Genomic DNA, 13,901 nt, shown 5'->3' on the forward strand with positions numbered 1-13,901 from the left:
TGGAGACCACGCATTGACCCGGGAGAAGAGGAGGCTCAGGAGGACCTCATCACCATATTCCAGTGCTTAAAGGATGGCTACAAAGAGGATGCAAATTCTGTCCTCCAAGTAGCCACATGGAGAAAGCAAAAAGGAATGGTACCAGCAGAGGCTTTACCTCAACAAAAGAAATAATTTTTTTTTTACAGTGACAACAATAATTACTGTAACAACCTCCCAAGGGACATAGTGGAGGCCCTATCGCTGCATGTTTTCAAGATGGGGTTGGACAGGATGTTAGATAATCTCATCTGGGCTCCCTCTCCCGTGGAAGGTTGGACCAGATAATCTTTTGAGGTCCTTTCCATCCTGGGCAGTGCTGTGGTTGTATGAGCCTACAACCCTGCCTCACCTTCAAAGCACAACCTCTAGAAAGCAACAAGCAGATGACGTATTTGCAGTATCAAAACTGAAGTTTCGGAGTAAGAGCTGATGTATGATTTTTGTAAGGAAAGTCCATGTATGGTTTCTCTGTGAGGCCTGGAGCTGCTCTGGGTCAGGAGCAACAGCCTCATGGCTGGCAGGGTTTGTGGCAAAGCCCATGGAAGTGTCCAAACTACCTTCCCTTGTGAATGCAGTGGATTAATGCCAGGGAGAGACTTCATGGTCCTGAAAAATATGTCTGTTTTCTGGCTGCGGGCTTCTCAAGCTTCCCAAAACAGCGAGCACATGTGGGGTGTGCGGGTTTGCTTGCAGCCAGTGTGCTGGAGCGTGCCAGCCACCTCTGACAGTGGAGTGCTGGTGGCACTTGCCCTGCCAAGGATGTCAGATCAGTCCCGGCAATCCCTCAGGAGCTTCCTGGGGCAGTTTGCCAATCAGGGGAGATGCCTGTGATGGTGGGGTGCAGGACAGGTGTGCTGAAAGCCGCAGGGCTGCAGGAACCAGTGTGCTGGATGTGGCAGATGGCATTCTGTTGGAGGGGGTAAGGTTTTGAAGGGAGGCAAGAGCTCGTGCTGAGAAGTGGGGAGGTATGGGGCATGCCAGAGAAGGGGCAATATATGCATAGGCAGGACCTGAAGGCAGGGAGCTGGTTTTGGCATAACTTGAATTATTTCAAAGAAAAATGGTGAAGGTAGGGAGAGGACATCTTTTTTTCTTGTTCTGTTTTTAATCATAAGACAAGAAAACTGCTTAGAAAGAGGAGAAACTGCAGAACTCAGCATTCTGGTACTCTCTGCAACCAAACTCCATAAAAGTGGAAACAGGTAATGATCCTAGTAACACTGAAGTGTCTTCTCAGAAGCATTGTATATGTACTTGTATTGCTCAGGTGTATATAAATACAACTTTTTTTCTTTGCTAAATAAAGTCTAAAAGTAAGCACAGGGTAACACTCACCACCACTGAAACTTAATGTGTGTATTGTTCTTTACACATCAAAATTCTTAACATGGCTCTAACATGCTCAGTGCTGCTCATTTGGGCAATTCCCAGTCTGCCTTGCACAAGGAGGTTGTGGTAGTGGTTTTTCCACTGGTATTTGAGAGAACCTTCCTGCCTGTAACACTGTTTCCAAGCCAGGATGCTCACCAATTTTCAAGGTTAGATAAGCCTGCCATGAGATCTCCAATGAATAAACAAGCACAAGAGGTGTTTGAAAAGACAGATGTTCACACAGCACTGTTTATCACTCTGCTTATAGAAAACTCTTCCAGTTTTCATGGTTTTTGTTTTTCAATTTCTGTCCTCCCCCTTTGACCATATATATGTATGTGGGAGGAATCTTATCTATCTAGTCACACACAAATCTTTTTTAAAATCTTGCTGTTTACTCTTGATGCTGTGAATCAATCTAAAATGGCCAAGACAAATAAATGTAAGAGCTAATCCAGTCTTTGGCTCTTCGTATAACAGTCAACACTTCCGACAGAAAGTGTTGACTGCCATCAAGAAAAGTAATCTTGCATTAATGATGTGCTCACTATATGAGGTATATATATTTTTGTCTAGAAAGACAGTATTTACAGAGTGCTACTCACTGATTCTTCTGTAGAAGTTAGCTTTGTATAAATCACAACAATCGACCTATTAATTTTTTACGAAGTATGGAAAGTGTTTAGAAAAAACCTGCATCCACTTCCAGTGAGAGGAAGGAAGCTCAGTTGCCAGCATCACTAGCTGGAGATGTCTTTGTCCAAAGTAATTTTGAGTGCAACTGGATCACCTCTATTCATACACTTTTTATATTCATGAGAGGAGGGAAACATATATGATCTCTTCAAATAGTGTTTAGGAGTGTTGTCTTTGAGGTTATCATGTTATTTGTTTAAGTGATTGTCAGAAACATCCTTAAGAGCTCCTTTTCAGCACAGAGAAGGAAATCATTGTGGCTTGTCTGCGGCAGTGGCAGTTATAGACAAGACTCAGGAGAGGCTGTACTTTACTTTTTATTCAAAACAAACCCTGCAGAGTGTTTTCTGAAAACAACTCTTAGTGCTGGCTGTGGTATTACAGTTGAAAAGAAGAATTATATTATTTCCCTGCTGTTGTTTTTCTCAGCTGCACTGTGCAGGATATTGACTCCCGTATGGTTAGATCTTTATGATATTAATAATGAGAGTTGTTTGCAAAGCAGGCTGATTTCATTTTCACCTTGACTGCTTCCTATTTTCAAACTGAAACCTTTCAGATTTCCTTCTGGCTCTTCCTTTATCAATTTCAGAACTTACTGTGCGTGTTTGTATTGGGTTGTCCTATTTTGTTTTCATTAATATGTGGATCTTTAACTGGCTTTTGATAGACCTATCACCTTGGACTTTTAGAGTTGCAGATTTTATTAGGCAAGTAGCCCTGATCTTTTAGCTGAACTGCCATGATGGATTACATAGGGTAGGAATCTGCCCTTCAGCAAACGTGTGTTCAAAAGACTCTTCATCCTAAGTCTTGTTTTTTAAGGTAGCAAAATAAAAATACTTCTATTTCATCACTCAAAACCTGATGATTCTCATTGACATTCCAACCTTTAGCTTGGGGAAATGTTGATAAGCAATATGACCAATAACTTAGGAAGAACGTGAGAGGTTAATACAAAGTGAGGTGGAGAAACCCTAAACATAGCTGTGTAGGTTTAATGTTTTCTTTTCCCTGAAATTGTTTTTATCTGATCACTTCTCACTCATTAAGCAGGAGTGGCTGCTGGTTTCTTGGGATGTGCATTATGGAGCAGAAATAACTTTTCCTTCTCTTCTGTTAGCAGCAGGTGGCCCCTGTGCAGTGAGCAAATAGATGGTTTGCTGGCTTCTGGTTACTTGTGCACCAGCAGCTGTTTCTGTGTGTTAAAATTGTTTATTTATGAGCATCTTTTATGTATAAAATATTTGACCCAGCATGATCATAGGCGTGGGTGATGGGCATGTGTTGTTTATTAAAATAGAAATAGAAGAATGTAGTAATACCAGTTTTAAACACTTTAATTTAGTGATTCCTGGAATCCAGGAGTGGAAAAGAGCATGCAGGTTTCTGTTACAGTAAAAGGGATGAAAAATTAAAAAAATAGCCTGGGAGAAGGTCAGTATTTTTTGGTCCTGTGCTTTTACAGGATTGTTCAGTGATGGTGTGCAGCCTGTACTCTCCATGTACAGTGAAGGAGGTCCTGGGCTGTGAGTAACAGAGATGTGGAGTTGAGCCTTTTAATGGTTCTCTCATGTGAAACAAAGGAATAATTCAGAGTTTTGTGCATCAGCAATAGTGCAGCACAGTTTTTGTGCTCTCTCCCCCAGCACTGCAGAGTGGACATAGCAGTCCCGTGCCAGTAGGGTGGTCAGCTGAATCCAGGGATCCAGCTGGGGTGAGCAGGAGTTGAGCTGGAGATGGGGCTACCAGCAGCTTAGTCCAGAGGCACAGCCAATCTGCAACCTCAGTTTGGATCCGACCATATGGCATTGGCCCCTTCTCCATGCCAGAGGTGTCTTCAAGGGAGTGGTCTCCTGGGTAAAACCCCTCTTAATAAAAGAGTTAATGTGGAGGGCAGACGGGTGCAAGGTAATTGCAGCGTTTACCCAAAACTCTTGTGCTGTCTGGTAGATCTGTTAGTGTGTGTGTGGTCAGGGTGCTTGGACCTTGGTGTCTGTGGGGACTCCTGAGATCTTGGTGTGTTCCGGTTTTTGTTTTGCTTGCAAATTCCTTTGGATTAACCCCTTCTGTTGCCCAGTGTCTGTGCAGTTTGTAAACATACAAATTTGTAATTAAGGGGTTTCCAAGTAGTTTTTGATACCTTTAGCAACTATTTATCACTTGTAATTTAGTTTAGATTGCATAATTCATGGAAAATTATTTCGGTCACTCATATGAAACTTAACTGCTACAGTCCATTTATTTTTGAGATAGAACATAGCAATAGGACATGTTTATATGTGGTAAATCCTAAATAACTATATTGCAAACAGCAAAAAAAAAGTGTTGAAAAGACAGTCTAACTTGAATAAGCTTGGTAGATTCCTGGAAGATAGAAAAAGTTAGTCCATTGATAATTGTATGGTATTTCCATAATTGTGTTGCACACTTGCACCAGTTTATCCCCGAGGTATAGCTGAGAAGATATTTTTAAAATAAAAGCTTCTTTAGTTTTGTAGGATCCAGACTAGGAATTGTTTTAAATAATTGAGGATGTATAGTACGAGGAAAGTTTTTTATGTGTCTCTACTCTGTAGCTGTAATGTCAGCTCTGGCAGCCCGAGAGGTGAATGGTCTCACTGGAAACCACAGTGAGATGTTAAGGGCAAAGATAAGGAGTAAACTGTAAGTAGATACTCAGACGCTGAATTACTGCACAGCAAGATATAATGGTGCAAATGTCAAGAGCTGAAGTACTGTATGTAAAACTAGAATTTTCTTATTGGTTTTGTGACATGAAAAGAAAAATAATCAGGAAAGAACATAGTTTGGGATTTAAAGTTGACATGGGGGCAGGAAAAGGTGATGAGACAGGTTGTTGCAAGAATTAAACCAGGATTATTTTGCTATTTTTTGGTGCAAAGTTTTAAGCATTTGACTGTAAATTCCTAGATTTTGGTGCCAAATAAATCTATATTTGTTTTATTTGCACAATCAGTCAGGTTAAATTTTCTGCCAATAATTGCTTTATTAAAACCACAACTGCAACACATCAGAAAAGAGGGAGAAGGAAGAACAAAGAATAAGAGAAAATTAAAAAGTAAATTTTAAATAGAAAATACCAGCTAACCCATGTACAGGCTAATTGTAGACTTGCGAAGTCTAAACACACATTAGAAGGAATTAAGCCAACTGTCCTCTATCTTCCAGAATGTATAATTACGTTGTATTACAAGTAAATAATTTAATTGCGAAATCATCATTCAAGTGTTTTCAAAATGAATTAGAACAAAGTATTGCCTGCCAAGAGCATGCAACCTTCAATTCCTCGCGTTCATCACGCGTTTATTGAAGAGCTTTTTTTATCCCCACGAACTCATCCACACCACGTGTTACTAGACTATGTCATAGCATTAGAAATCTGTGTGCCAAAAAAGAGTCAGGCTGCGTGATTAGATTTGGTGGATTCAGTGTGGCATCTCACACAGGAGAAAGCTGAGTGGCAATTCAGCCATCATCAACCTTAATACTTTTATGCTGCTATTCACTTGTGCAAATAATTATCTTTGTTTCCTTTTAGAGCTTGGTATGTTTCATGCAAATACTTTTTTTCAAACTCATCTGTCAGCCTCCACTTTTTTAGCTAAACAGTGATGTTTTGATAAACTGCAAGCTCTCAGTTTCTAGACTGCTTTTTATAAATAACCTAAAAGACATTACCACTGAAAATTATTCTGCCATCACTGTTGGTCAGTTTATCTTGGCAGTTTAACATTGTGACACTGCATTAAGCTGCTTTGGCAGTTCTCATATGTTGTCTCTGCCTTTCTTTAAGCCTGTCAGTTTAAATGTCAGGCAGTTAAATAAATGCTCTGAATATCAGTATAGCATAACCTCATATGTATTTTTCCTGAAATATTTAACGTGCGCGTTTAAATCTGTTTTTTGACTAATCTATATACTGTCATTTTTTTTGGTTACCTTTATTCTAGGTGAATTATTCAGAAAATGTGCAGAAGATAGAAATCTTTCTCGGAACTATTTTCTCGGAGGTTATTAAAAAACATAATATGCAGATTTCTGTATTTGTTGTTTTTAGAAACTTCCATGACTTTTGATAGCTTTTCTTGAGTTCTTGTGGGTTTCCTTTTTACCCAAGGCCATCATGCTGTGAGTAGCTGGGGCCTTGAAGATAGAAAGCCTTTATTGATGTAGGGCACCATATACTTAATATGCTGTATTTCTTGAGGCATGCAAATGAATAAGGATTTTGCTGCAGGTTTTAAGTATCTTGCTACAATTTCAAGAACTCAGTTGTCTGTATTTCTTCAAAAAGAAATTAAATGTAGAGGATCACACCTATTTGTCTGTCCATCCTTTCTTCTCACCAATAATTAACTGTTGAAGCCATCAATCACCTTCAACCAACTTTGTCATAAATGATAGTCTAAAGGGTGCTTTGTTCCTGCAAAGATGATGAAACCAGGTGATGCCACGGGACACATTAAAAGCTCACCCCTGTATTACATGGCCTAAAATTTAACACTTTCAGGAGGGAATTGTTTATGAATGACCCTGACTTCTGGGAACATTTCATCAGAGAATTTGGTGTCAAGTTACAGCCCTTTAAGAAATGAGACTTTTCAGTGCCCTGTAGAGGGTTTTTTTTGAAGACATTTGTTTGAAGAATTTAGATTATCAGAAAAATAAGATTCTGTAGGCCAGATTTCTAGCTCTGTCCTTACATATGAATGAGAAAGGAAAGTTGCTTTGCAAAGTGCTAGAAAATTGTGTGAAAGAGTATACAGAGGCAGAAGGAATAAAGTAATAAAATAATTTTGCCTTTTCTCATACTGTGGTGGAAGACCCATTAGCATCTTAAGACCCTCATAATAGATGTCTGTCATTTTGGACAAATATAAGCCACTTTTTTTTTTTCCTTAAAACATTTAAAATCACTTTCTGCTTGTTTTTGTGCCCAGAAAGCATCTGGACACTGATGTTGAATTACTGACTCTAGCATTTATATGCCAGCTTTGGACTTTGTTCTGAATCAAGTCAGTCTTCTCCAGATGGCTGAAGGATCAACAGAAATACTCCAAGAAATATCATTCTATAAGTACCTGTATTTTCTTAAAAAACAGTGTGCTGGGCCAGTGCCTCTGGTCTCTGAAATAAATTCAGGTAACAGTGAAAAGAAACCACTGTGCCTATAGAGTGCATGTGTATGTGCAAGGGCCTGTTTGTGCCTAAGGGCTCTAAAATGCTCGTGCCATGGGAATACCAGCTGAGTCTCCATAGTTCTCCCGTGGTGCCTGCAGTGGCTCCTCCTGCACAGGACTTCCCTTGAGCGAGGGCAGAGGCAGACCTGTCACAGCAGTGAAAACTGCACGTTGTTGACTGTAATATTAACTCTATCTCTTGACTTGTTTCTCTGTGGGCCACGAAGGTCACAAAAGAGGATAGGAGACACCAGTGCAAACTGGAGTTTCCCTTCATCCTGTGTAGTTTTGCCACACATCACCGTGAAAGTTTAGATGAACTTTGGCAGAAAATACTGAATACAGGATCTGATCTCTGTGCTAAGAGCTCCTTACTGCAAAGCTTAGTGACCCTCTATGTTTTAATTGGCCTCTTTGTGTTGGCCTAAGTGCGCTGTCAATCCTGGATTCAGTGTATGTTTTCATCATAGCATATCATTTAAGTACTTTGCATACAGCTTAGTCACTTTGTATTCTGATTTATCCTTTAATTTTATAGATTTTTGTAAATATTTGTAAATGCTCCAAATTCTTACCCAGAAAAAAACCCAACCTTCTTTTTGAGACTTGAAAAGTCGGTGGATGCATAATCCACTCATCTCTCTTGTGTAGAAAAGTTTGGGTTTGGTAAAGTATCTTTATTATTCTGTAGGTTAAGAGCTCCATGAATAATGTGATTTGTGTTCTGAGTTTGCATAAATAACTCATACAATTTCTAGCTGGAACTCAGTGAATAACCCTCTGAGAAATTACAGATTAAACAAAGATTTATCTTTTGCAGTGATAAAAAGGCAGACTTAATCTTTTTTGCATTTATTGAGGTATTGAATCTCCAAATAAATTTCACTTAAGAACATCGGTTCACGTAACTCTTTCAAGGGATGCAGAAATATTCAGCCTTATTTTGTGCATCAGTCCATCTCCATGCTGTCTCCTGCCCTTGAAAAATAATCTTCCAAGTGCTACCCTAATAGATCCAAGGTCTTCTGTTTCCACGAAATCCAAACATTGTCAGAATGGAGCAGGATTTAGGCACGGGTGGTGGGACCCCAGCATGTCTCAGTTCTCACTGTTCCCTCACTGACCTGGACTCCTTCAAGAGACTGCACCAGCCCCATGCATAAATGAGGGTGCCTGGGTCAGTGTTAAGGCAGTCTCCACTTTGGGGTATTTCCTAGACTTCTAGAAGCTCTAAGTAATTCAGACTCTTTAATACAGTTCCAGGGTTGAATGAGGTCCTTGCTTTTGGAGCCTTGCCCTTCAGGGGGCTTGATTGGTTTCTAACAGAGACAATTAACACTTTCTGTGCACAGTGGCCAATATTAAATAGTTTGACCAAGAACAGTCATAATAAATTATCATACAGAGATGCATACATTATGTACAAAAGGATGTATGTAAATGTAATATTTTTGTTCTCTGTCTGGGGCAGTGAGGTTGCCAGCACAGGGTCAGGTCTCAGCAGTGTCTTGTAGGTGGACTTGCATGCACTGAAAGTTTTGTGCTTGGAATTCCTTGAGAGTCAGAAGCTGACAGCTAAAGGACAGGTAGAAAAGTAAGCAGAAGTCCCAACAAGGACACGTTAGGCTCTTGATGGAAGACCTAGAATGATGAGATCTCAGATGAGATTGACTGCATAAACGCCAGAGTGAAAAGTTCATGTTCTGGATTTAAAAGTGTATTTGGATACCACCATTAAATTATATGCTTTATTAAGAATTATCTGTAAGGGCCAAGACTGGGGGATGCAAAAGCAGGAGCTGTGGGGGATATGCTTTGATGAATTGACCATAAACGTAGTTAAAACTGTATGTACTTGCATAACTTTATAAATATGAGCTATCGGTGTAGTACATCTACTAAAGAGCAAGAAAAAATGTTAAAGACACACACTGAATTGTTAGAGCTTTTCTTCCCTGTGAAGACTTACTGTGCATGTTCCCAGAATAAATTGTTTTGATTTTGATAGTCAATGGGTGTTCTCCCTGAAGTAAATAACTGGGAAATATAATTAGTGTGAAGCGCAGCAAAAGCAATATTTTAACTGTTGCTCCTAAGCATAGCCAAGTCCACAGAGGATGAATTTCACTTGATCATGTGTGCTGTGGATTAATCAGCTTTGCTTCTTTTTATTTTGGAAGCTTTTGCCACATCATAGGGAAAATGTGTTTTCTACCTCTGATGCTGGTAGCTGCTTCTATTTGGAATAATACACTGTTTCAGCAATGTACAAGGTGTGGGTAGACCAAAGTGGAGGTTATTTACGTTAGTTCTTGATAGCTGCATGTCATGTTAGTAAGTCATCAGCACTTTTTTTTATAGAGAGATATATATAAATGGAAAATTGCAGATGGATTCTTCTTTTGTTAAATGCTTTATATTCACTTTGCTCACCACAAAAAACAGAACAGAAACATCCTGAAACTTTCTCCAAATCTTCAGTCATGGAGGAGAGAGTATAGTGGTAGATGACAGTAATGTTAAAAACTTAATTTTAGTATCTAGAGAAAAAAAATTTAGACCTGCTGTGGTAATAAAGAATATGCTGACAATACCTCATGCCTCCATAAGCATTGTTAGGAGACGAGTGTGTTTTCTTGGTTCTCTAACTGTACCTTTGCTGCAACTCAGAATAAATCCCAAAGCACCAGTATCTCTTTTGCAGTTTCTATTAAATTAGACTTGCAATGAAAACAAAGCTAGTAAAAGGAATCTGCAGAACTACCCCTGTACATACACATGCAGTGATAAGTTTAAGGTTTATGCTGTGCTGTACAAATTGTCGCCTCTGAAATGCTCATTCACCAAACCTCTGTCTTCCAAGTGTGAGCCCTTTATTTGGAGATTTGTTTTGTTTTATGGTTTCTTCTGTGACTAGTCTTAATTTTTTTTAATGATAGTTTATGAGACCATACTGACATACCCTTGTTATTTTTATTTCAGGCTCCAAAAGAAAACTTTCTGGCTGAAGTTGGTTTAGAAGCAAGCTGTAGTTTTGTCATGCTTTCGTTTGCATACCTAGACATAGAGGTTAATTAGGAGTTTGATTATAGGACTTTTTTTTTTTAATCTTTATTGGCTGGCCCATCTGCAGGCAGTTACTTTGCTGTAGAGATCCATGGCCTGCAAAAAGGCCACAGTGGAAGGCAGGGTGTACAGAGGCTGCCGGGGCTTCCTCCAAAATGCTGTCCTGTGACCCTTGAGTCAGCTGGAATTAGAGATTTGCAGCTGCCATGGACTGGTGCTGTAAAAAGGAGCTCTGGTAACACAATAATGGCCTTCAGCAGTGCCCTTTAGTGCCTTGAGCTGGGCAGCTTCACATGCTCCAGGTAGCTGCCACAGTGAGAAAATCATTCCAACTTCCCTCTTCGCCATGTAGCAAAATTTTAGTGCTGGGTGCTGGTGTGGGGGCTGTGGGGGTGTCTGGCCTGCGACAGGAGGCAGGACAGCCACCCACTGCAGAGAGGAAGGTGACTGGGGTCACACACCAAAGAGCCTGAGCATGAAGGAGCATGAAGATGGGAGCTCAGCCTCGTGTGCTCCAAGTTACCTGGGTGCTCACGTTGGGGAAGCTCTGTTTTCTACAGATAGTATTTGCAAGTACTGGCTCCTGCACCTTTGGTTTTAAATTTGCAGCATGAGGTGCTGCTGTGAAGGTTTGATCAAGGGGTCAGCAGGGAAACAACCTGCAGGAGAATGAACTGTGGTGCACCTCAGCTGTGGTCAGCTCCTCGCCTGCCTGAGGGCTGTGCAAGGCTTCCACTGAAGCTCTTCCTACCTGATATGGGAAAGCAGCTCAGTGCTCCCTTCGCTTTTGCTGTCTTTATGCACTTCAGCTATCACTGGAGAGTGCAACACAGCAGTGACATTTGTAAAGCCACCAAAGCACAAGATCACTATTCAGTGCCATACACTAGCAAAGCCAATTAACTTGAACAGGAAGTGGGGTTTAATGTGCATTTGGGAATTACAAGCTAGCTGGAGGTGGGAGAAATGGATACTTACGTTTCCCATCTGGTCTTCTCATGCTAAAAAGATCTGAATTTCTCATCGAGATGCTAGTTTTTTCACTAAGTTCTGGTTATCTAATAATCAATTTATAACATCAGCAGATGCTGATACATAGATATGTATTGTCAGTCCAGAAACACTTTTAGTTAGGAATTGAATTGTGCTAGACTACACTATACACATAAATACAGCTATAAATGTTCATGTGTGTTAAATCTGTGAGAAAGACACTGTCAAGCACTGGTTAAGCCTCTGGACTCCTTTCTGCCTGAGAGATTACAGAAGGACATTAATAAAACATCAGTGTAGAACACACATTGGACACAGTGCTGCTGACTACATCAATAGATCCAAAACTTCTTTCTTGTTCATTTTGGTAACAAAAATTGTTACCAATAAATTGAATTTCTTTAATTTTGATGTGTATGTTCCTAAAAAGGAGGCTGTTCAGAATTTTCTGTGATGGAAGAACAAAGTTATCTGATCCTAAAAAGTTTCCTTTAGATAATTTGGGAAAATAACTGTGACTTGAGGCTTATTGTCTTACACTGAGGCTTTTTCTTGCAAAACTCAAAGTAAAGTGAACCAGACAAGCAGTGTCTACAGTATTTTTAGCTACTCTTCTTCCAAAAAATAAATTTTCCATTCAATATGATAGTACATAAGTGATAAGACCTTTTTTGTTTTTTTCAGACTGGGGGGGGATAAACACGGGCTTCCTGATTTTAACAAGATATTTCCATATTTTCTGTTTTAACAGAGTCATTCTGCTGAAGTCAGTGAAACTAGTCTGTGCAAGTTTATCAATGCAAAATTGTATATACAAGTTGGAACTATTGCTGATTCAGGAGATATGCAGTGAGTGAGAAAAAGAAGAAAAGTATTTCAGTCATGGAAAAAAATTGTATATTTGAAATGTTTAAAGTTTTGGGGTTGATGGGTTTGCTTATTGCTTTAGTATAAAATTTCCAGCTAGTGCCACCTTGGCAAACCCTAGAAGTTTCAAAATGTTAGTTGTGACTTAGAAACAGTAGTTGTGTTTTGTTTTGGTTTTTTTTTTTATCCTTTCCAGAATGCCCAGTGTTTCCTTTCAGAAAGTTGCTGGACAGGCTATAGAAGGGAAGATCTTACCTACAGATGCCAAATGGGTCTGGGGTCTAGTGGTGCTTGAAAAATACAGCTGTAAACGTTCATGTGTGTTAAATCTGTGAGAAAGACACTGCCAAACACTGGTTAAGCCTCTGGACTCCTTTCTGCCTGAGAGGTTACAGAAGCACATGAATAAAACATCAGTGTAGAACACATTGGACACAGTGCTACTGCTTGGTATGGGCTATGTGGGAGGCTGTCTAGCAGGGACCTGTTCAGTAAACTAACTAAATAATAACACTAGATTAATTATCTAGTGTTTTCATAAGTAAAAACGTTCTGCTAATGTATCTTACCATTCTCTGAGTGCTACTGAGGTGCATCTGCTGTGTCTGTTTGATACTGGAGTCTCCTTGGGGCACTGTTAGGGCTGCACACACATTTGTACACAACCCCATGTGGTTGATTAGGTGTCTGTGGGCTCATGCAAAACTGAGAAGATCTGCCATTTATATTTTAGCAATTTTTTCCTCCCCGTGCAGTAATTAAGATTTTTCTATTAATATATGTGTTGATAAAATGACCTATATATACTCTCTGTATAATTCCACAGTTATTTGGCCAGCATTTTGGAGCAATTTCACCCTAAACTTAAATAAATGTACAAGTAGTATATATTTAGCTACTGCATTCTTTGTGTAAGTATGTTTTACAGCTAAAGTTCTTGATTCAAATGGATAATTTGAAAATCCAGGATGGGGACCAGGAGCGTAAGGCAGGTGTCCTAGTTGTTTAACCAGAGCGTGCAGTCCCTGACAGCTTCTCTGTTCTATCTGCCAGGCCATCTCTCAGACAATTAGCCTGGGGTTCTGAAATGTCACTCTTTGGCAACTGTTTGCCTTTAATGACTTCATCCACTTAACATCTTTATAACAACAAATAAATATCCTGGTATTTTAATTAGGCATAATGGAAAATACTCCTTTTTCTTTTCTGGTTATATTTGAAATCCAGCCTGGCGAATTAAGTAGCTGAAAGTGGGAAAATTCTGATTCTTTGTATTAAGATTTTTGAATGCAATAGAATAAAGAGCTTTTTTAATTAAAGAAAATGTAGAAAAAGACCATTATCAAAAAGGACAATAATCCACCAAATCTTACTGAACCTACCTGCAAAAGCCTTGTGGTGTTCAGATGTTGCCTCTACCTGAAAGCCTCTCAGCTATATAATAATTAAAATTTAGAAAAGTGCTTCTTAAAATTTAGAAAGTGTCATCCAGGTACAGTCACATGTAACCTTTTTTCCCCCTCAAAGTATAGTTAGTAGCTGAAAACTTGAACATTTCTTCATTCAGAAATACCCAGAGGGAAACAGTGACAGGTGGAAAACAGCTGTTCATTATCGTCTCAAAGAACAGTCCCAAGGGAGAGAAAGCAGGTTTTTAGGGAG

General features: G+C 39.5%; 1 protein-coding gene across 4 annotated transcripts in view; it reads left to right on the top strand.

The window, feature by feature from the left end:
- Positions 1-13,901, top strand: part of MAP7D2 (MAP7 domain containing 2) — a 62,514-nt gene that overhangs the window by 7,926 nt on the left and 40,687 nt on the right. The window contains exon 1 of one of the 4 annotated variants that reach the window (XM_017728434.1): positions 12,155-12,221. The exons of the other annotated variants lie outside the window; for them this stretch is intronic. Within the exon in view, the coding sequence (XP_017583923.1) occupies positions 12,170-12,221 (52 nt within the window). The 5' untranslated portion in view covers positions 12,155-12,169. Of the gene's footprint in view, positions 1-12,154; positions 12,222-13,901 lie in introns of those variants that run through there. 4 annotated transcript variants of the gene reach the window in all.

This window comes from Corvus brachyrhynchos, unplaced genomic scaffold, assembly GCF_000691975.1.
Source record: "Corvus brachyrhynchos isolate BGI_N302 unplaced genomic scaffold, ASM69197v1 scaffold11, whole genome shotgun sequence".
NCBI lineage: Eukaryota > Metazoa > Chordata > Aves > Passeriformes > Corvidae > Corvus > Corvus brachyrhynchos.